The sequence below is a fragment of the Podarcis tiliguerta genome (genome assembly GCF_965153285.1).
Source record: "Podarcis tiliguerta genome assembly, chromosome: 10".
In the NCBI taxonomy this organism is placed as follows: domain Eukaryota; kingdom Metazoa; phylum Chordata; class Lepidosauria; order Squamata; family Lacertidae; genus Podarcis; species Podarcis tiliguerta.
This window is the reverse complement of record NC_139543.1, coordinates 56,689,528-56,706,795: the sequence shown is the minus strand read 5'-3', so window position 1 is coordinate 56,706,795 and position 17,268 is coordinate 56,689,528. Positions and strand designations below refer to the sequence as shown.

The 17,268-nt window shown below is 41.7% G+C and overlaps 1 protein-coding gene across 23 annotated transcripts in view; it reads right to left on the bottom strand.

Annotated features, from left to right (window-relative positions):
* Window positions 1–17,268, bottom strand: part of CACNA1C (calcium voltage-gated channel subunit alpha1 C) — a gene marked incomplete at its 5' end in the record, with an annotated part of 496,619 nt that overhangs the window by 450,676 nt on the left and 28,675 nt on the right. Inside the window, one exon of one of the 23 annotated variants that reach the window (XM_083401674.1) lies at window positions 8,709–9,129. The exons of the other annotated variants lie outside the window; for them this stretch is intronic. Coding sequence (XP_083257800.1) covers window positions 8,709–8,712 — 4 coding nt within the window. Of the gene's footprint in view, window positions 1–8,708; window positions 9,130–17,268 lie in introns of those variants that run through there. 23 annotated transcript variants of the gene reach the window in all.

Here is a 17,268-nt window from a genome sequence, read left to right as displayed (position 1 = left end):
AGAGTAGTGCATGCCAGGATTTATAATACTGGATTGGCACCTGTGCTTTCTTTCTAACCTGTGACATGCCAGGTGTCACGTATTTTGCTGTGGAAGACTTTCCAAATTATTCTCACTTAATGTTGACTTCAGGTATGATGATGACATATGCTTCAAATATCACTTTTTTAAAACTAGGGATAGTTTTTTTCTAGTACCAAATACTGCTATGGATGGACAAAACTGTTAATTTTTTCAGCCAGTTCACTGCATTTCCACATCAGCTTGGAATTTAAACTAAAAAATTTTCACTAAAATTATCAACATTTTTATATCCTTATAATATGCATTTAGTACACATTGCATATACTAGGAAAAATTACATTAAATAAATGTATTTTCACAAGCAAATTCCCTAATTCTATGCACTTTCCCCCTAATATATTCAGTTGTGTGCACATTATTTGGTTGGAGAACAGCATCACAAAATTTGGAGATGTGCAAATGTCAAAGGATAGCTGTGAGTCATTTCATGTATTGTTTGGGGAAGTGCAAGTTAGGTATAAAGGTAAAGGTAAAGGGACCCCTGACCATTAGGTCCAGTCGTGGCCGACTCTGGGGTTGCGGCGCTCATCTCGCTTTATTGGCCAAGGGAGCCAGCGTACAGCTTCCGGGTCATGTGGCCAGCATGACCAAGCCGTTTCTGGTGAACCAGAGCAGCGCACGGAAACACCGTTTACCTTCCTGCCGGAGCAGTACCTATTTATCTACTTGCACTTTGACGTGCTTTCGAACTGCATGCTCACCTTAAAATGTGAATTGAACTACATTTGTCCTCCAAACATCCCAATTTAATCACAACCCTCCATTTGCTTTTGGCATATACCTTTTAAAGATTTCCATCATAGTAATTTTGGATTAGTGTCATAATAAATTCACATTGTTTCCACTTCAATCAATATTTGCCTTTAAAAAAGTGTTACCATTAGAAGTCTTAACAACCCCAACAACCCCCTATTCCTTTTGCCATACTATACAAATCCTCTTTGCTTTAAAATTACCAATTGCACTAAGATGAACAATGATTTCTTTGAAAAAAATTATATGAGGGTGTTCTGGTAAATGTGGCACGTATTTTTCATTTCAACCAGCAGGTTGCATTTTGCCATTGCAGCACTAAACATTTTTACCTAGAGTCATTCTTTTTAAATCGTTCACTGAAATAAAATTGCAATAAAGCTGCTCAGAATAACTCTTTTTGTTACCATTAAAAAATCATCATCAAAACACCACAAGCAGCTGCTACACAGTCCCTAATTGGACTGGTTAAATCATTGACTGTAAATCTGTACGTTTTATTACACTGCTACTTTGAATAATTGTTCTCTGAGGACATTCGAAGCCCCATTTACAGAGACTTTTGGAAAAAGTGTTATAGAAGTGTTGGAAGCATGCAATAAGAAAAAAGAGCTGTTTTGTTCAAGAGACATAATGAGGCAACCCAAAATGTTGTTATGTACTAAATAAATCAAAATCCTCTCCCAACATACCATGCAAAAATTTCTAAAAGACATTAATTTTAAAGCAATCACCGTGGCAATGGGTGGTAGAAAAAGAACATGGTCTGAACTGTTTGGTGCTGTGGATGTGAACTCCAAGACCACAGTATGATCCAAGCAGTTATCCTTAACTAGTCACCATACCTGAGGTATGACCTCAGGTATGACCTGAGAAATGCACCATACCTGAGGTATGACTGTACAAAGTTTTTAGCGGAAAACCGGGGGGGGGGGCGTGCTGTGGAAGACACTCCCCAAAAAACAGTCCAGTGAAGAAGCTCAGTCCCCATGGAATGCTGTCTGGCTGCTGTTGAGAGAGAGAGAAAACTGAAAAATGTGCAAGTTTTTGAAGTCAAACCTACAGTAACAATACATATCTATACTAGTTAGTATGTGAAGGGGTTTGAAATGACAAATGCATTTCTAAACAGCCATAGTTTTTCTTACAGAATTCAAGTAATTGTAGTTGTGCAAGAGTGGTGGAAATCTCTAGGCTCTTGCAGCTACTACTTCTATTGTTGAATAAGCTCCAAATTTGTTTAACAGTTGAGTAACAGGCAGAGCCACTCCATTCTATTCCCCTTCCTCCTAATTTTATGCCTCTTCCCCAACAGTAAAGCACTCTGTGCCCACTGTACTATGTACTATTTTGTTTCTTAGGAGTTGGACAAGAGACACTGGTACTTCATCGAGCTACATTCAGATCTTGGGTCTCTCCATTGATTTCTACGGGCAGCTCTCACATCTGTCCATGGGGACATTTAAAAATAGTTTCTCCGTGTGAACAAGGAAATGATCTGTACAGACCACAAATGTATCTTCCTTTTACAGTCACCCCATTCAATTCATCTGCCTACTCAGTTTTGTTGAGAAAAACTGGGGAACACCAGATAATCCTGAAGTCCCATGTGTGTGGGGAACTAACTATGAAAGAAAAATGGCTAACTACCTGAATTCAAAAAGCTTGCAGGGCTTGACTCTCTCTTTGGCCAAAAGAGCCCCCAGCAGAGTTTAAAACACAGAACTATGCAACATTTACAAAGCATGGGAAATATAGGTTGTCCCAGTATGAAGCACTTAAAATTGTGCTCCTCACCTCTACCCCCATCAGAGTGAATAGACCATCAACTTTTGTAAGTTTAAATGCTTTACTTACAATAATCACACGTCTCATTCATGCATCATTCAATACAACAGCAGAAACAACACAGATAATGTATTCTTGGTTGCAAACTTGGAGTCTGGGCATGGAGCACCAGTCTTACATGTCTGCTCAGTTTACATGATTCAACCAGAAGAAAAGGGGATGTGACACCATAGAGTCCACAGAATAGAGTGGACAGAATAGAGTCCATAGAACTCTGTGGTCCTTAACCCCTTCACATACTAACTAGTATAGATATGTATTGTTACTGTAGGTTTGACTTCAAAAACTTCCACATTTTTCAGTTTTCTCTCTCTCTCAACAGCAGCCAGACAGCATTCCATGGGGACTGAGCTTCTTCACTGGACTGTTTTTTGGGGAGTGTCTTCCACAGCACGCCCCCCCCCCCCAGGTTTTCCGCTAAAAAACTTTGTACAGTCATACCTCAGGTTGCGAACATGATCCGTGCGGGAGGCACGTTTGCAACCCGCAGCGTTTGCAGCCTGAAGTGCTGCGTCTGCGCACGTGTGTGACGTGATTTGGCACTTCTGTGCGTTACATCATTTTGTGTTAGTGCACATGTGCGAGCACTGAAACCCGAAAGTAACCCGTTCCGGTACTTCCGGGTTTGGCGTGGTCTGCAACCCAAAAACGCACAACCCGCAGTGTTCGTAGCCCAAGGTATGACTGTATTTTGGTAAACTTCAGGGTTCCCCCACAGTCTGATAATACCTCAACTCTTGTGAATGGCTTTTGCAGTTTATGACTACATAAATGACACACTCAACTGAATTAGAGTACAGTATAAGCAGCCAAACACAAGGATGCAGAGGTGGCAATGCAGATTCTACAGGGAGGAAACATGCTGGAGTCAACAGCACTGGGAGAAGCCAGAACCCTTGGCTCAGACCACCGCTCCAGTCGCTATGCCTCTATACCAGGGGTCAAACTTTTTCAGCAGGGGGCCAGTCCACTGTCCCTCAGACCTTGTGGGGGGCCGGACTATATTTTGAAAAAAATAAAAATAAATGAATTCCTATGCCCCACAAATAAACCAGAGATGCATTTTAAATAAAAGCACACATTCTACTCATGTACAAACACGCTGATTCCTTGACCGTCTGCGGGCCGGATTTAGAAGGCAATTGGGCCAGATCCAGCCTCCAGGCCTTAGTTTGCCTACCCATGCTCTATACCCACCTTGTCAGTTGGAAGCTGCCTTATATTGAGACAGACTATTGGTCCATCCAGCTCAATATAGTCTGCCCTGTCAGTGGCTCTCCAAGGTTCTAGCCAGGGAACATTCCCAGTCCTACTGGGAATTGAACCTGGGGCTTTTTATATGCAAGCAGATGCTCTGCCCCAAAAGAAGCTTCTCTCATTACTGCATCTCCAGAATGAGAAGAAAAGACTTACTGGTATATGCAGAAAACATTATCTTCCCAGTATGGTCTGCTTGTCAGCTTCTCACCCATTTGCCATGAGCTTTGTTGGGCCTGAAAAAAACCACTTTTCACAAGCCATCAATCCAGGCAAACCTTTTTTCTGAGGTAAAATAAGTAGTGGGGAAAGAAAAGCCCCCAAAATACAAATAATAATAATAAAAAAATTAAAACACAGGGACAGGCCACAGGTTTACAATCTAATAGATTTGATACAAAAATGGAGGGAGAAAGAGAAGATGAAAATTAGCAAATTCATATAACCACATAACTGTCATGACCAAGTGGAAAGGCCTATGACGGGAACAGTTCTGGGAGGGGAAGAACCAAATGGCAGCTGATCCAGCAAGGCCAAGTAAGTGGGTCATGTTGTCTCGCCTGTTCCTGTAGTCACCTGTTCTTGTAATGCTGCTAGGTAGAATGCAAACTAACTTACTATCCTCTCAGCAAATTTTTGAGATAGCTCATTATTAATTCTCATTTTATAGATGAGGAATGGAAGGAGAGAGTAAAAGAGAGAATTTCCCAAAGCAACTCTATGGCAGAAGTTACGTTTTTAACTCAGCTCTCAACCACACATGATTTAAGGCAGCACTGCCACTATGGGTTCTTTTATTAGGAAGGGTGGGATAGATAGATAATAGATAGATAGATAGATAGATAGATAGATAGATAGATAGATAGATGATTGATAGATAGATAGATATAGATAGATTACTGTACTACATCCACTCTCTGCTAATGGCTTATTCAAAGGATACTGACTATTATCCTACCATGCCTTTTGCCTCTGTGAAGGCTGCTCGAAATTTCCTACTGCTAGAGAAAGCCAAGCAATGGTATTTACTGGGCCAAATACTGAAAGTATTTAAAACTCAGGCTTCAAAGGCTTAAAATAAAATGTATTCCTTAGGGGAAAGTGCCGAAAACAGAATAAAATGGATCACAAACTTCTGCCATCCAAATGAAAAACAGACATATGCAAAAATGTTAGCCAACAGTTGAACAAATGGTGAGAAAGAGAAATGGATGCAACAATTATCTTTTGGCACCAGAAAATACAGAAAAACGAGAGGGAAGGAGAGAGAAGACACACATCTTCATTGTAGAGCTTCTCTTGTTTGTTGTTTGCCCTGACCTCTGACAGTTGTTTCTGTGGGACATACTTCTGTTTTGTTTGACCTATATGGCACTACTTTAGCTTGGAACTATTTTACTTGTTTTTATGATTGTATGATTTTTTATGATTGTTGCAAATTGGGAAGGACTCTAGGTCCGTGGAGGAGCATCTGCTTTGCATGCAGAAGGTCCCAGGTTCAACCCCAGTATATCTAGATAGGGCTGGATGAGACCACTGTCTGAAATACTGGAGAGCTGCTGCCACTCATTGTGTAGACAAGTTTGATGGACCAATGAACAAACTCAGTAAAATGCAGCTTCCCATGGCATAACCTTATAGTGAAGTAAGGGTAAGAAATTTTATAAAAATTGCAGTCTGTTGAATTATGTATTTTCCAAATCAAACATTTTAAAGCTAGGTCTAAGAAAGAAACTTCATAGTCTAGAAGATAATGGAGTCACATTAGGAGAATCCATATTGTAGTGTAGTAAGTGATTTGGTGGAGGTGTTGAAGTCCCTGACAGCGATTAGATGGGCTGTCCTGATGTAACAGAGAAGAGAGGAGCAGAAGGGTATCTGGTGATCATTGGCAGAGCTTCTTAGAGGGGGAACATTGGCAGAAGCAAGGTCCAGGATTTAACACACTGTGCCCACTAGACATTACACATAAGCTTGCAGCCGGTTTGACAAAAGGGAAGATTCATGAAGACAAATACTCTGAATTCATGCAGGATGAATAAATCAGCTGCATAGCATGCAGACTGAAACAGAAAGATTAAGTGTCTTGTCCTCCTTGATGCACAGTCTTCTTAGCACATATTTTAAGCACAATTAAGCATGATAATTTGTCAGGATAGAGTTGTTAATAATAACATGGTTTATCATGCTTCTACTTTTCTACCTTATTTGCCCTTGGAAAGCTTCCTGCTTTATCTCTTATTTCTTGCTAAGGCTCAAGGCTAACCTTGTCAAGCAACAAGGCAAAGCAATGTGCTTCAGACAGCACCACAACAGACGTGGTGATGGGGAACTGATGAAATCAGGAATTGGTACCTTACTGCTTGCCCTAGCGGGGGTAGAAAAACATACTACTTGGGTTCCATTTCAGGCAATAAATTGTTTGTGGCTATATGAACTCACTAATAATAATAATAATAATAATAATAATAATAATAATACATTTTATTTATATCCCGCCCTCCCCAGCTGAAGCCGGGCTCAGGGCGGCTAACAACAATAAAACAGTACAAAAGTACAGCACAAACAACACTCTAAAATCATTCATTATAAAATTAATTAATTCAAGCCACTGACAACCATTGGGCCTGAGCTCCGCGAAGATTGCCGAGGGAGGGAGTCAGGCTGTACCCTGGCCAAAGGCCTGGTGGAACAGCTCTGTCTTGCAGGCCCTGCGGAAAGATGTCAAGTCCCGCAGGGCCCTGGTCTCTTGTGACAGAGTGTTCCACCAGATCGGAGCCACGGCCGAAAAAGCCCTGGCTCTGGTTGAGGCCAGCCTAACTTCTCTGTGGCATGGGACCTTCAAGATGTTTTTATTTGAAGACCGTAAGTTTCTCTGTGGGGCATACTAGGAGAGGCGGTCCCGTAGGTAACTTTAGGATAATTTTGTGGGAAATGAGTTTGCTTGCCTTACCCTCTCTGATATTTGAATTCTACATTTACATCTAAACATGTTAATTTATAAGATGCAGATTTGTATCTATGGAACCATGTGCAAAACATTTGGTGTGGCTTCTCAGCAACACAGGCCACAACTGGCTTAAACAGTACACCTGTGAGTTCACGCATTTCTGTCTATACATATACAGTATTAAAAATGTAATAACATCCTCATGCTACAGTTTGTTTGGCCACAGACAGGTGGTGCTGCAAACTACAGTATGAAGAGATTGCAGCAGCCCCCCAGGAGTTACCCTTTTCTTCTTGCTCCTCTGCCCCCTTGATCCAGATCCCCAGTACGTCTACTTGCCCACTTATCCTTGGAGGAAGAATCAGATAAACTGTATTAATAATTTTATAAATACAAGGCATCTCTTGATTTCCAAAAATCACATGCCTTTCCCCCCAAGAAACAAATATGATTTCTCACTTTGCATAAGAGAAACATTTATATTAGCCAAACTTCTAAATATAATATTGCATGTCTGCTTTGTGATTCAAACAATATTTTCTTTCTTGGCTCAGGAATATATTTTCTTATTGATAGAGGAAAAGTATGCCAGTGCTTGATTGTGTGTTAGAATTATTCTGAAACAAGGGATGAAACAATTAATCCCTACCACAGAAACAATACATGCTCTAGTTTTATATTTCAAAAGTGCTCTGTCTTATAATTTAACTAGACACTTCTTAATAGGGATATGTGTGAGAATGTTTCTCTCATATTATCAGATTTGAAGTGCTTGCTGTAGGGGGAAAAATCCTAGGTTTTGTTTTTCAGACTGGAGTACTGCATCCAATCTTCTTTAGTACAGATTCTATTTTTGAAATGAAAGAGGGAAAGGAGTCCTGCTTCCATAAATGCCTGAGCTTTCACCACCCATAATTCATTCTTTTTCTGCCAAATTTATGACTGCATTGGGGCCTAGGAAATGTTCACTACTATCCCACCTGCCAAAAACAAAAAGCCAAAGGACCGAATCACAAGTGTGGCTAGCAGGTCCCTGTGATCAAAGGCGGCTGCCCATAATTCAGAGAAGACGACAAGGTCGCTAATAAACAGCAGTGAACTGTGCCTGCTTTTGTAAGTTCTGTGTAAAATCAGGGACACCAAACAGTCATAATAGATGGGTTTAATTCTCACACTGAACATACCAGAGCAGCTGCAGGCAAACTCAAAAGCAGGGGACCGGATTAAAGCCAGATCTGCCCCATTCACAGTACGAAGTGAGGGACCTGCAGCTAGATGCAATTGCACCAGACCCTTAGAACAAAGAGCGCATAGATGAGAAAGCTCACTCCTCTCTATAGCTCTCCTCACACCCCACATGCTTTATTCTCTCTTGAGCCAGTATCAGAGCTCAGCTGAGGAGAACAGGGGTTTTTTTTTGGGGGGGGGGGAGGACAGGGCCTTCTCTACTGTTAGGCAGCCATTTCAGGTGGTGTATGAGGGACCGCATCATGCTCCAGGTGATTCCCTCAGGGACTAGGGTCCCAGCATCGGAAGATACAAGCATTCACCAAAGAGGACAAATCCAAATTAAACAAGGTCAAGCACAGAGAATCAGCCTCTGTCCAAACATCATCCAGAGACAAAAGCCAGGTAACAGACCAAAGACAATCTCACAGGGCATTCAGGAAACAGAACATAAAGCCATCAGTACCTGTACTGTTTCCAGCAACTGGGAGACTCGGAAGGTAGGCCTTATATCCTCTGGCCTCCAAACCCACACATGCTAGCAGTGAAGGAGTATCAAGGATTGCTTACTCACAAATAGACTACTTACTCATACATAGGCCAACGACTCCTACAGTGACATCACTTTTCAGCCTGGATCTGAAGCCTGCGCTATCGAGGATTGCAGGGGTTGCTCCACTCCTTCCTCAGAAAGTCCCAGGGGTTCTTTATGAAGCCAAAGGCTCCCTGAAGGAGAGTATCAGCATTGGATTCAGTCTCCTCCCCCGCCCCCAATTTCTCAAAGTCATCAACTTGGGGGTGTCTGATTCATCTTCTGATGGCTCCATGTCTGATACCAGGTCAGGCCTAGATTCCAGGGCAGAACAGGGTGGTAGCAGCAGTGAGGGGACGTGTAGCCCACGCCACCAACACCTCCTAAGCTAACTTGCTGCCCTCAGGTAAAGCAGGGAACGCTGTTGAAGTAAAATACAACTGCCAGCTGGTCTCCGCCCACCTTTTTGTGTGACTGAGGTGGACTTCCTGTCTTGCATTTAAACAAATAGGTCTCTCTCTCTCTCTCTCTCTCTCTCTCTCTCTCTCTCTCTCTCACACACACACACACACACACACCAAGCTGAAACTAACCACACTTTTAATTGGCAGAGGTTCTGACTCAGTGACAACGATACAATAAGAACAAAAATTAGAAACAATCTAGTCAAATAGTTAGCTGACTTAACCAGTTGGAATTAAATTATTATCCCTTTCACTGCATGCTCTGATAGACATAAGGCCATACTGAGCCTTGGGTAACTGGGTATAAAGGTAAAGGTACCCCTGCCCGTACGGGCCAGTCGTGACCGACTCTGGGGTTGCGCACCCATCTCGCTTAAGAGGCCGGGGGCCAGCGCTGTCTGGAGACACTTCCGGGTCACGTGGCCAGTGTGACGAAGCTGCTCTGGCGAGCCTGCACCAGCGCAGCACACGGAAACGCCGTTTACCTTCCTGCTATAAAGCGGTACGTATTTATCTACTTGCACTTAAGGGTGCTTTCGAACTGCTAGGTGGGCAGGAGCTGGGACCCAACAATGGGAGCTCACCCCGCCGCGGGGATTCGAACCGCCGACCATAGGATCAGCAAGGCCTAGGCGCTGAGGTTTTACCCACAGCGCCACCCGCGTCCCATAACTGGGTATAATCCCACCTAAAATCAATGGAAATACATCTGATTAGCCCCAGTGCTACATTTAAGCCTATCATTTCCCATTTCTCTTGTTAAACTATAATTGAACTGGATAGCTGGAGATATGAAATACATGTCAGAGGTAACTGGCAAGCCAAATTCTGGATGGGCTCTGCACCTCAAAGTCCACCAAAATATCAACAAAATAGAGCAATATATTGGAAAGAACAATATAGAGCAATTTCATTCTAATTTGGCATCAACAACCTTACTTAACCTTGCTCTTCCCATGACACTAGGGCGAAATAACATAAAAAAATACAGATGAATGTGTATTTTTTATCCAAGGCTGAAGGCAGTTTGAAAGAGAGAAAGCAGTCAGAAGCTGATTGTTGTGTGTACCCTCATCTCACCCCACTTTTGTCTCCCGTAAACTGGTTTCATATTATTTCAAAGACCTGTACAAGCTGCTTGGCTAAACAATACAAATGGGAGAAATTAAATCTGAGTAAATCTGGATGCTTCCCTCAACCTACTTTCAGCTGTCTTAAAATCTGAGGTCTCATCCACATTATGCATTTAAAGCTTCCTACAAAATATATTGGGAACTATAGTTTTCCCTCCACAGAGCTACAATTCCAAGCAGCCTTAACAAACTACCATCCCCAGTATTTTTGAGGGAAGCCAAGTGCTTTAAATGAATGGTGTGGATATGTTCTAATGGAAAGAAAAAACCAAACCTGCTTTTGTGTATAGGGGGCATGTGACCAAGCCAAAAAAAACCTCAGGCACCTCCTCATAGTTTGCTCTTACTCTGCGCTCAAATGAACTTTGGATGAATTGGCACCTTCTCCAAACTATATACAGTGGTACCTCGGGTTACATACACTTCAGGATACAGACTCCGCTAACCCAGAAATAGTACCTCAGGTTAAGAACTTTGCTTCAGGATGAGAACAGAAATCGTGTTCCGTCGGCAGCAGGAGGCCCCATTAGCTAAAGTGGCGCTTCAAGTTAAGAACAGTTTCAGGTTAAGAACGGACCTCCGGAACGAATTAAGTACTTAACCCAAGGTCCCACTGTACAGGTAGCTGCTCCATCAAGAATTTGGAGATTATTATCACAGAGATGATGGAAAAAGCAGCAAGAGTAACTGAATTATGTGCTTCAATGCTGAGTTAATTTATCTGGCTACAAAGTTTAATTACTTTAAACCTGTGCATTCATAAATGAAAGCTTAATTGATTAATTAGTAAGGGCAAATTTGGGGACTGTTGTCATTCCAGTGTGTTGCTATAACAGGAAATGCAAAGAGGAAAATCCTGGCCTTTTTTACATTGAGCAGTAGCTTTTATTAAGCTGTCAGCTCAATTGTATGCTGTCCACATTTGAATGAACTTCTGCACACCCAGCTCTACTTAGGACTGGGTTGTTTACACTTACCTTTGCTCTGCATTTCTAGGCACAGGTCCATGCTTTAAAACTCCTTGTCTGAGCACTTTTTATTTTTTTATTTTTTGCCCTGGCACTTTCCCCACACAAACCCACTCTTTACTGCTGAATCAGAGCAAACGAAAATCCACAGAAAACCTGAATTGCCATTTGTTTCGACTCAGTATTCAAGAGCAAGTTTTGCAGGGCAAAAAAGTGCTTGGACACAGGACGTAGACCTGTGCCTATCAAGCATAGGGCAAAAGGTAAGTGTGGATTAGCCCTGTTTTAAATTTCCTTCAATATCTCAAAAAAATACTGATATTGAAGATGTTTCACTAAAACACCTTTATTTAGATTTAATCGATTAACTAGTTACAAGCCAGGTGGCTAAGCAAATTATCTGGTCGACACTCAAACTTCAACAAGGGAGCAACTTGCATGTTTAAACCCTATTCATATCATCAGTAATAAAGTTTATTTGTATACTGCTTTTTTAGTTGGAAGGATCCCCAAGTAGTGAAAAGATACAAAATGCAATACAATAAATCAACTTGATTTATTCATTCTGAAATCCTTTTCTGCAGTTTTGTATATTCCATGTGCACTCATCTTACAGGCTCATCCTATGCACAACTAGGGTTGACATATTTCAAAAAGGAACAACCAGGACACCCCGAAAGTTGTTGAGCTATTTTTAGGAAAACTCCAAAGCGATTTTTCAATTGACTACATTTACTCAAAGTAAATCACATGTGTTCAATTGATTTAATACCCAACACATAAAGTTTTTACAATGGTGGCACCCTGCTTATAGAATGCTTTCCCAGGGACACTTAGATGGTGCTGACCTTGTCTTCTCAAATGCATTTCTGCTGTTTCTAGTCATAGAAGATTGCAAGCATACACTGCAATACTATGTTCATTCAGAAGCAAGTTCTACTGCAGCTAAATGGGATTTAGGGTGCAATCCTAACCATGTCTACTCAAAAGTCTCACTGAATTCAATAGGACTAGCTCACAGAGAAGAGGAGCTTGGATTGCAGCCTAAAATCCCTATTCTATGCATATTTACTTGAGAGTAAGCCCACTAAGTTAAATGGGCCTTACTCCAAAGTAAGTGAGCATACAGTTACAGCCTTAGGCTGCATTGAGTGCCATTTAACTTAGCAAGCTTAGAATTCCACAGTATGTCACATAAATGCAGAAGTCACATGAAAAGCTAAAAGATCAATCTCTTCCTTTAAAAATATACTATTTGTACGCTTGTTATATAAATTCTGTTTTTTATTCCACCTTCGACTTTGAAGCCAACAGGCAAAGTAAATAAGGACATTTGTGCTCACATCTCTCCATGTCTTTCCTCCTCCATCTGTGAGACACTGTGCAAGCTGATATGTTCACAGCTGGGTGGAAATGAGGTTCATGGAGTGCAGGGTGATTTATTATTGAAACATGCAGAAATTAGCACATGAAACAATGCCTGATGTCTAGTAGAGAACTGTATGTGCACACCATTAGTCTCTTTCTCTCTCTTTCTCTGATTATACTCTTTTAGCAGTCCCATCACCCATATATCTGGAGGTTTTCAAAAACAATGTTGCCTGCCTTTAAGACTTACCAGCGTTTTTTCTGTCCTATCTTCTGTTTTTTCAAAAGCAGCCTGACACTTAGAAATTAAACAAGTGAAACTCATTGCAATCATATTATTTATTTCCATGCTAGAAAAAGTTTCACCTGCTAAATTTCTGCATCAGCCTGCTCAGCAAAAGGCAATTCAATGCCTGCTGGAAAAAAACTTCTAAAAAAGTTTTGCAAAAATCACCTATAAAATGGGAGAGAACCTGGCAAGCCTCAGCCACTCAAAGTAGACAATATTGGGCTAAATAGACAAATAGTCCAGCTGTACCTGGCAGTCTCCTATGTACCGTTAGGACTAATTTGGCTGCCTTGCTTCTTTGATCCCTGCCTTCAACATACTCTGCAAAAGGAAGAGGCTACTAATTGTCTGGTTAACATCTTTTGCTCGAAACAAGCTGACTGTGCCTTATGGGAAGTGTGATTTCCTTTGTTTTGTCTTGCCTGCTTGCTTTTGAAACTTCATTTCTGCTTAGTTCCGCCTGCATCTTACTCTGTGAACTTTAGTCCTAAGCCAGCACCATTCCCCGAATTTCAGATCTTGATCTTCCCTTAGCCTGCCTGTCTGCTCTTGATGCTGTTTTCACCTATCCTCCATCCCAGACCTGATCCTGTGACAAATAAGAGGTGTTTTATGGTGGGTTCGGGGGTGATAGTCAGTGGTAAAGCAGCACAGGAAATTAAATAAATAAACCATCCTCCTTTGACACTGTTGTCCCAGTCTAAATTGATGGTTCCTGTGACAGTTTTTGTTTTTATTTTGGTAAAGAAAAATATGAAGGGGGGGGGGGTGTCCCAAGCATTGGATTCAAACAAGCCATTCAACTTTAATGTAATATATTGATTTGGGACAATAGTTTCATTCACAGGCATATGGGATCTGCTTCCCAGAGTATTCCATACTATTCTGATGTGCAAACATTCCAGACCACATGGTCAGGGCTGTTGGTACAAGTCTTTCCTACCTGACTGTCACCCTGCCAAGGACAGGAGACCCTGGAGAAGACCCATGTGAGATAATGTCCTGCTCACATGCTGTAGTACAGTATTCTCACAGTACAGTGGTACCTCAGATTACATACGCTTCAGGTTACATATGCTTCAGGTTACAGATTCCACTAACCCAGAAATAGTACCTCGGGTTAAGAACTGTGCTTCAGGATGAGAACAGAAATCGTGCTCTGGCAGTGCGGTGGCAGCAGGAGGCCCCATTAGCTAAAGTGGTGCTTCAGGTTAAGAACAGTTTCAGGTTAAGAATGGACCTCCGGAACAAATTAAGTACTTAACCTGAGGTACCACTGTATTCACATAATGTGATTGTGTGGGATATCACCACAGAAAAATGCTACCCATTCAACTCAGGGTGGCTTCTTGGGATGTTATATGTATTATACAGAGCAGGTGGACAGGAAGATTCAGCCTATGCCACTGAATACAAAGGAAGATGCAAAAGTTAAACTCTGGATAGAAAAAAGAAAAAAAGTGAGCAGGGTGGTCATTTATCCTTCCTGTTCTCCCCACATTATGTAATAGCGCCTGAAAATTGCTCTTACCTAAGATGGGACTGGTGAACACTAAAAGCAGCAGAAATATGAGATGATTGGACCCTACTGAACTCAAAGCATGGGAACCCCCAACAAAAATTTATAATTTGGCAAAATATTTGGACTTTGTGATATGTATTGGTATAATTTGGAATAATTAATGTGATATGATTGGATTGTTAAATGCAAAACTTAATAAAAATTACTATTAAAAAAAGAAAAGAAAATTACTCTTACCTATGAAACTACCTTAAAGCAGATTGGTTCTCCTAGCTGAGTATTATCTTTTCAGACTGGAAGCAAGCACTCCAAGCCTTTCCTAGCCTTGCTAGTTGAGATAATAACATAAACCAGTCCTGCTGGATCATGCCAAAGGCATAACTTTTCCAGCATCCTGTTTCCCACATGGGCCAACCAGAAGAATCTTGGAAACCCACAATCAGGGCATCAAGGGAACAGCTGCCTCCAGCTATTACTCCCAAGCAAATGTTATTTAGAGGCATTCTCCATGTGCCAGGGATTGAACTTGGAACTTTATGTATGAATAAGCATGAGCTTCATAACTTGACACTGTTCCTTGACATTATGATGAAGCTGAAAGCTGCTGACCAACTTGGCCCAGTAACAGTCATTAACAATGCCTGAACAGGCATTGCCCTCACTTGAGAATCAGATTGCCAGACTCTAGTTCTCTAGTTGTGTGCAAAGGCTCAGAAAGAGAAGGGAGAGGCATTACAAGCAGAACTATGTATTCTCCATTGAAGGGTATTCTTAGAGTAGGGAAACCTTCATTAGGCCAGCTGTCCTCAACTTGTTGCCCTCCAGGCATTTTAAACCACAACTCCCATCTTCCATAGCCAGCACAACTGCTTTAGGCCATGCATTTTTCTATTATCTGCGTCTCCTACCCAACATGAATGAAGCATGCACCCAAACACTGAAAAGAATGGCTTCTGTTTACATTGCTGAGAATCAGTGCAGGAAGCTTGAATTATTAATTAAATATTAATTTTGGTTGTAGATTTTGTTTCTTCAGCTTGTAAAGCACCCTTTGTGTAGCACTATCGAATGGTGGTATGCAAATAGAAGGGGAAGAAATGGAGGCAGTGAGAGATTTTACTTTTTTGGGCTCCATGATCACTGCAGATGATGACAGCAGTAATGAAATTAAAAGACGCCTGCTTCTTGGGAGAAAAGTGATGACAAACCTAGACAGCATCTTAAAAAGCAGAGACATCATCTTGCCGACAAAGGTCCGTATAGTCAAAGCTATAGTTTTCCCAGCAGTGATGTATGGAAGTGAGAGCTGGACCATAAAGAAGGCTTATCGCCGAAGAATTGATGCGTTTGAATTATGGTGCTGGAGGAGACTCTTGAGAGTCCCATGGACTGTAAGTTGTACATAGCTGTCCACTTACAGATTTGAAAATAAGGGACCAGCAGCCTTGAAAATAAGGGACCAGCAGCCAAAATAAGGGACCTGCAGCCTCACCTGTTCCAGGCACTCCAGTCTTCCTGTCCTCCTGCAGTCTGGTCAAACTCATGCTGGTAGCTTCGAGAACACTGTCCAACCAACTTTATAACCAGAGGTTCAACTGAATAGAATCTGAATCACATGCACAACAAGGCCAAAGCAGCCTCAAATTAAGATGGTTCCCCGGCCTGGCTTTGCACTGCAAAGTTTGCAGCAGCACGTGCAACAAAATGGCGTCCAGCATTCAAAAAACCCCTCAGCTTGCATTAACTAGCCACACACAAGGCATGCAAGCTCCACCCCCAGTCTTTCTTAGACTTCTTATTGGGTGAGCAACACAGCCAAGCAACACAGTTGGCGCCTCCATCCTCCCTGGCTGGGAGGGAGGGAGGGAGAGGAGCTGCTTCCTTTGAAATTTAAGGGACATTATTTAAGGGACATCCATCAGTAAAGGACAGCAGCAGGACATGGCGCTGGAATAAGGGACTGTCCCTTGACAGCTATGAAGTTGTACAGTAATAGGTGATTTGGAGGTAAGGATGCGTAAATCTTTTAATTTTGGTTTCTCTTAGTTTTCTCTTATCTTAATTTCAGTTCTTCAGATTTCCACATCAGTTTGTTTTATTTTAAAAGGCCTCGGGAAAATTCATTAGCATTTGCATGCAAATTTCTCCAAATATAAACATGGATATGTAATTTGGCCAAACACACACATTTTTGCAAGGCAATTCACCTATAATAATGCATCTTTGTTATCTTCACTAATATGTGCATTTCAAGGAGTGCTTTATTGCAGTATAGGCATTTTTTGTCCACTTGGCTGGAGCACAGCATTGTATAACTTTGAGAAGTGTGAATTCTGAAGAATGGTTGTGTTTCAGTTCTCATATTGTTTCAGAAGCTGCCAATTAGGAGAGTTCACCTCTAAATGCAAGTTGAATCTTAATTTCTCTGCTATCCCTGTTTCGAGGGCTTGGGCAACAACTTCACTTTCTCCCAAAGTCTGACTTTTTGCAATAAGGAAAGTGATGGAATAACACTTGATTGAGGCAAAATCCTTTAACTTCTCCACAAACAAATCAATGTGAATGTTCAATAAATAGATGATGTTGTCTAATCTCCCCTCAAACAAATCAGGATGCTCAATAAACAGGTCAGAGTTCCTCATCAACTGTCCTGGACCTTGCCAGTTCACTTTCCTTGGTAACTTTCTTCAAGTCCTGCTTCCTTCTTGCTTCTGCACACCCCTTATATCCTGCAGCCATTGCCCTGCCCTGGCTGCCCCCACCTTCCTTCTTGATTAACCCCTTCCCAGCCCCCACCATTGGTTTGCCTCAGTCTCACTCGACTCCTGTTGTACCCCATTCCAGAGCCTGCTTGCAGAGATCCCTTACCTCCA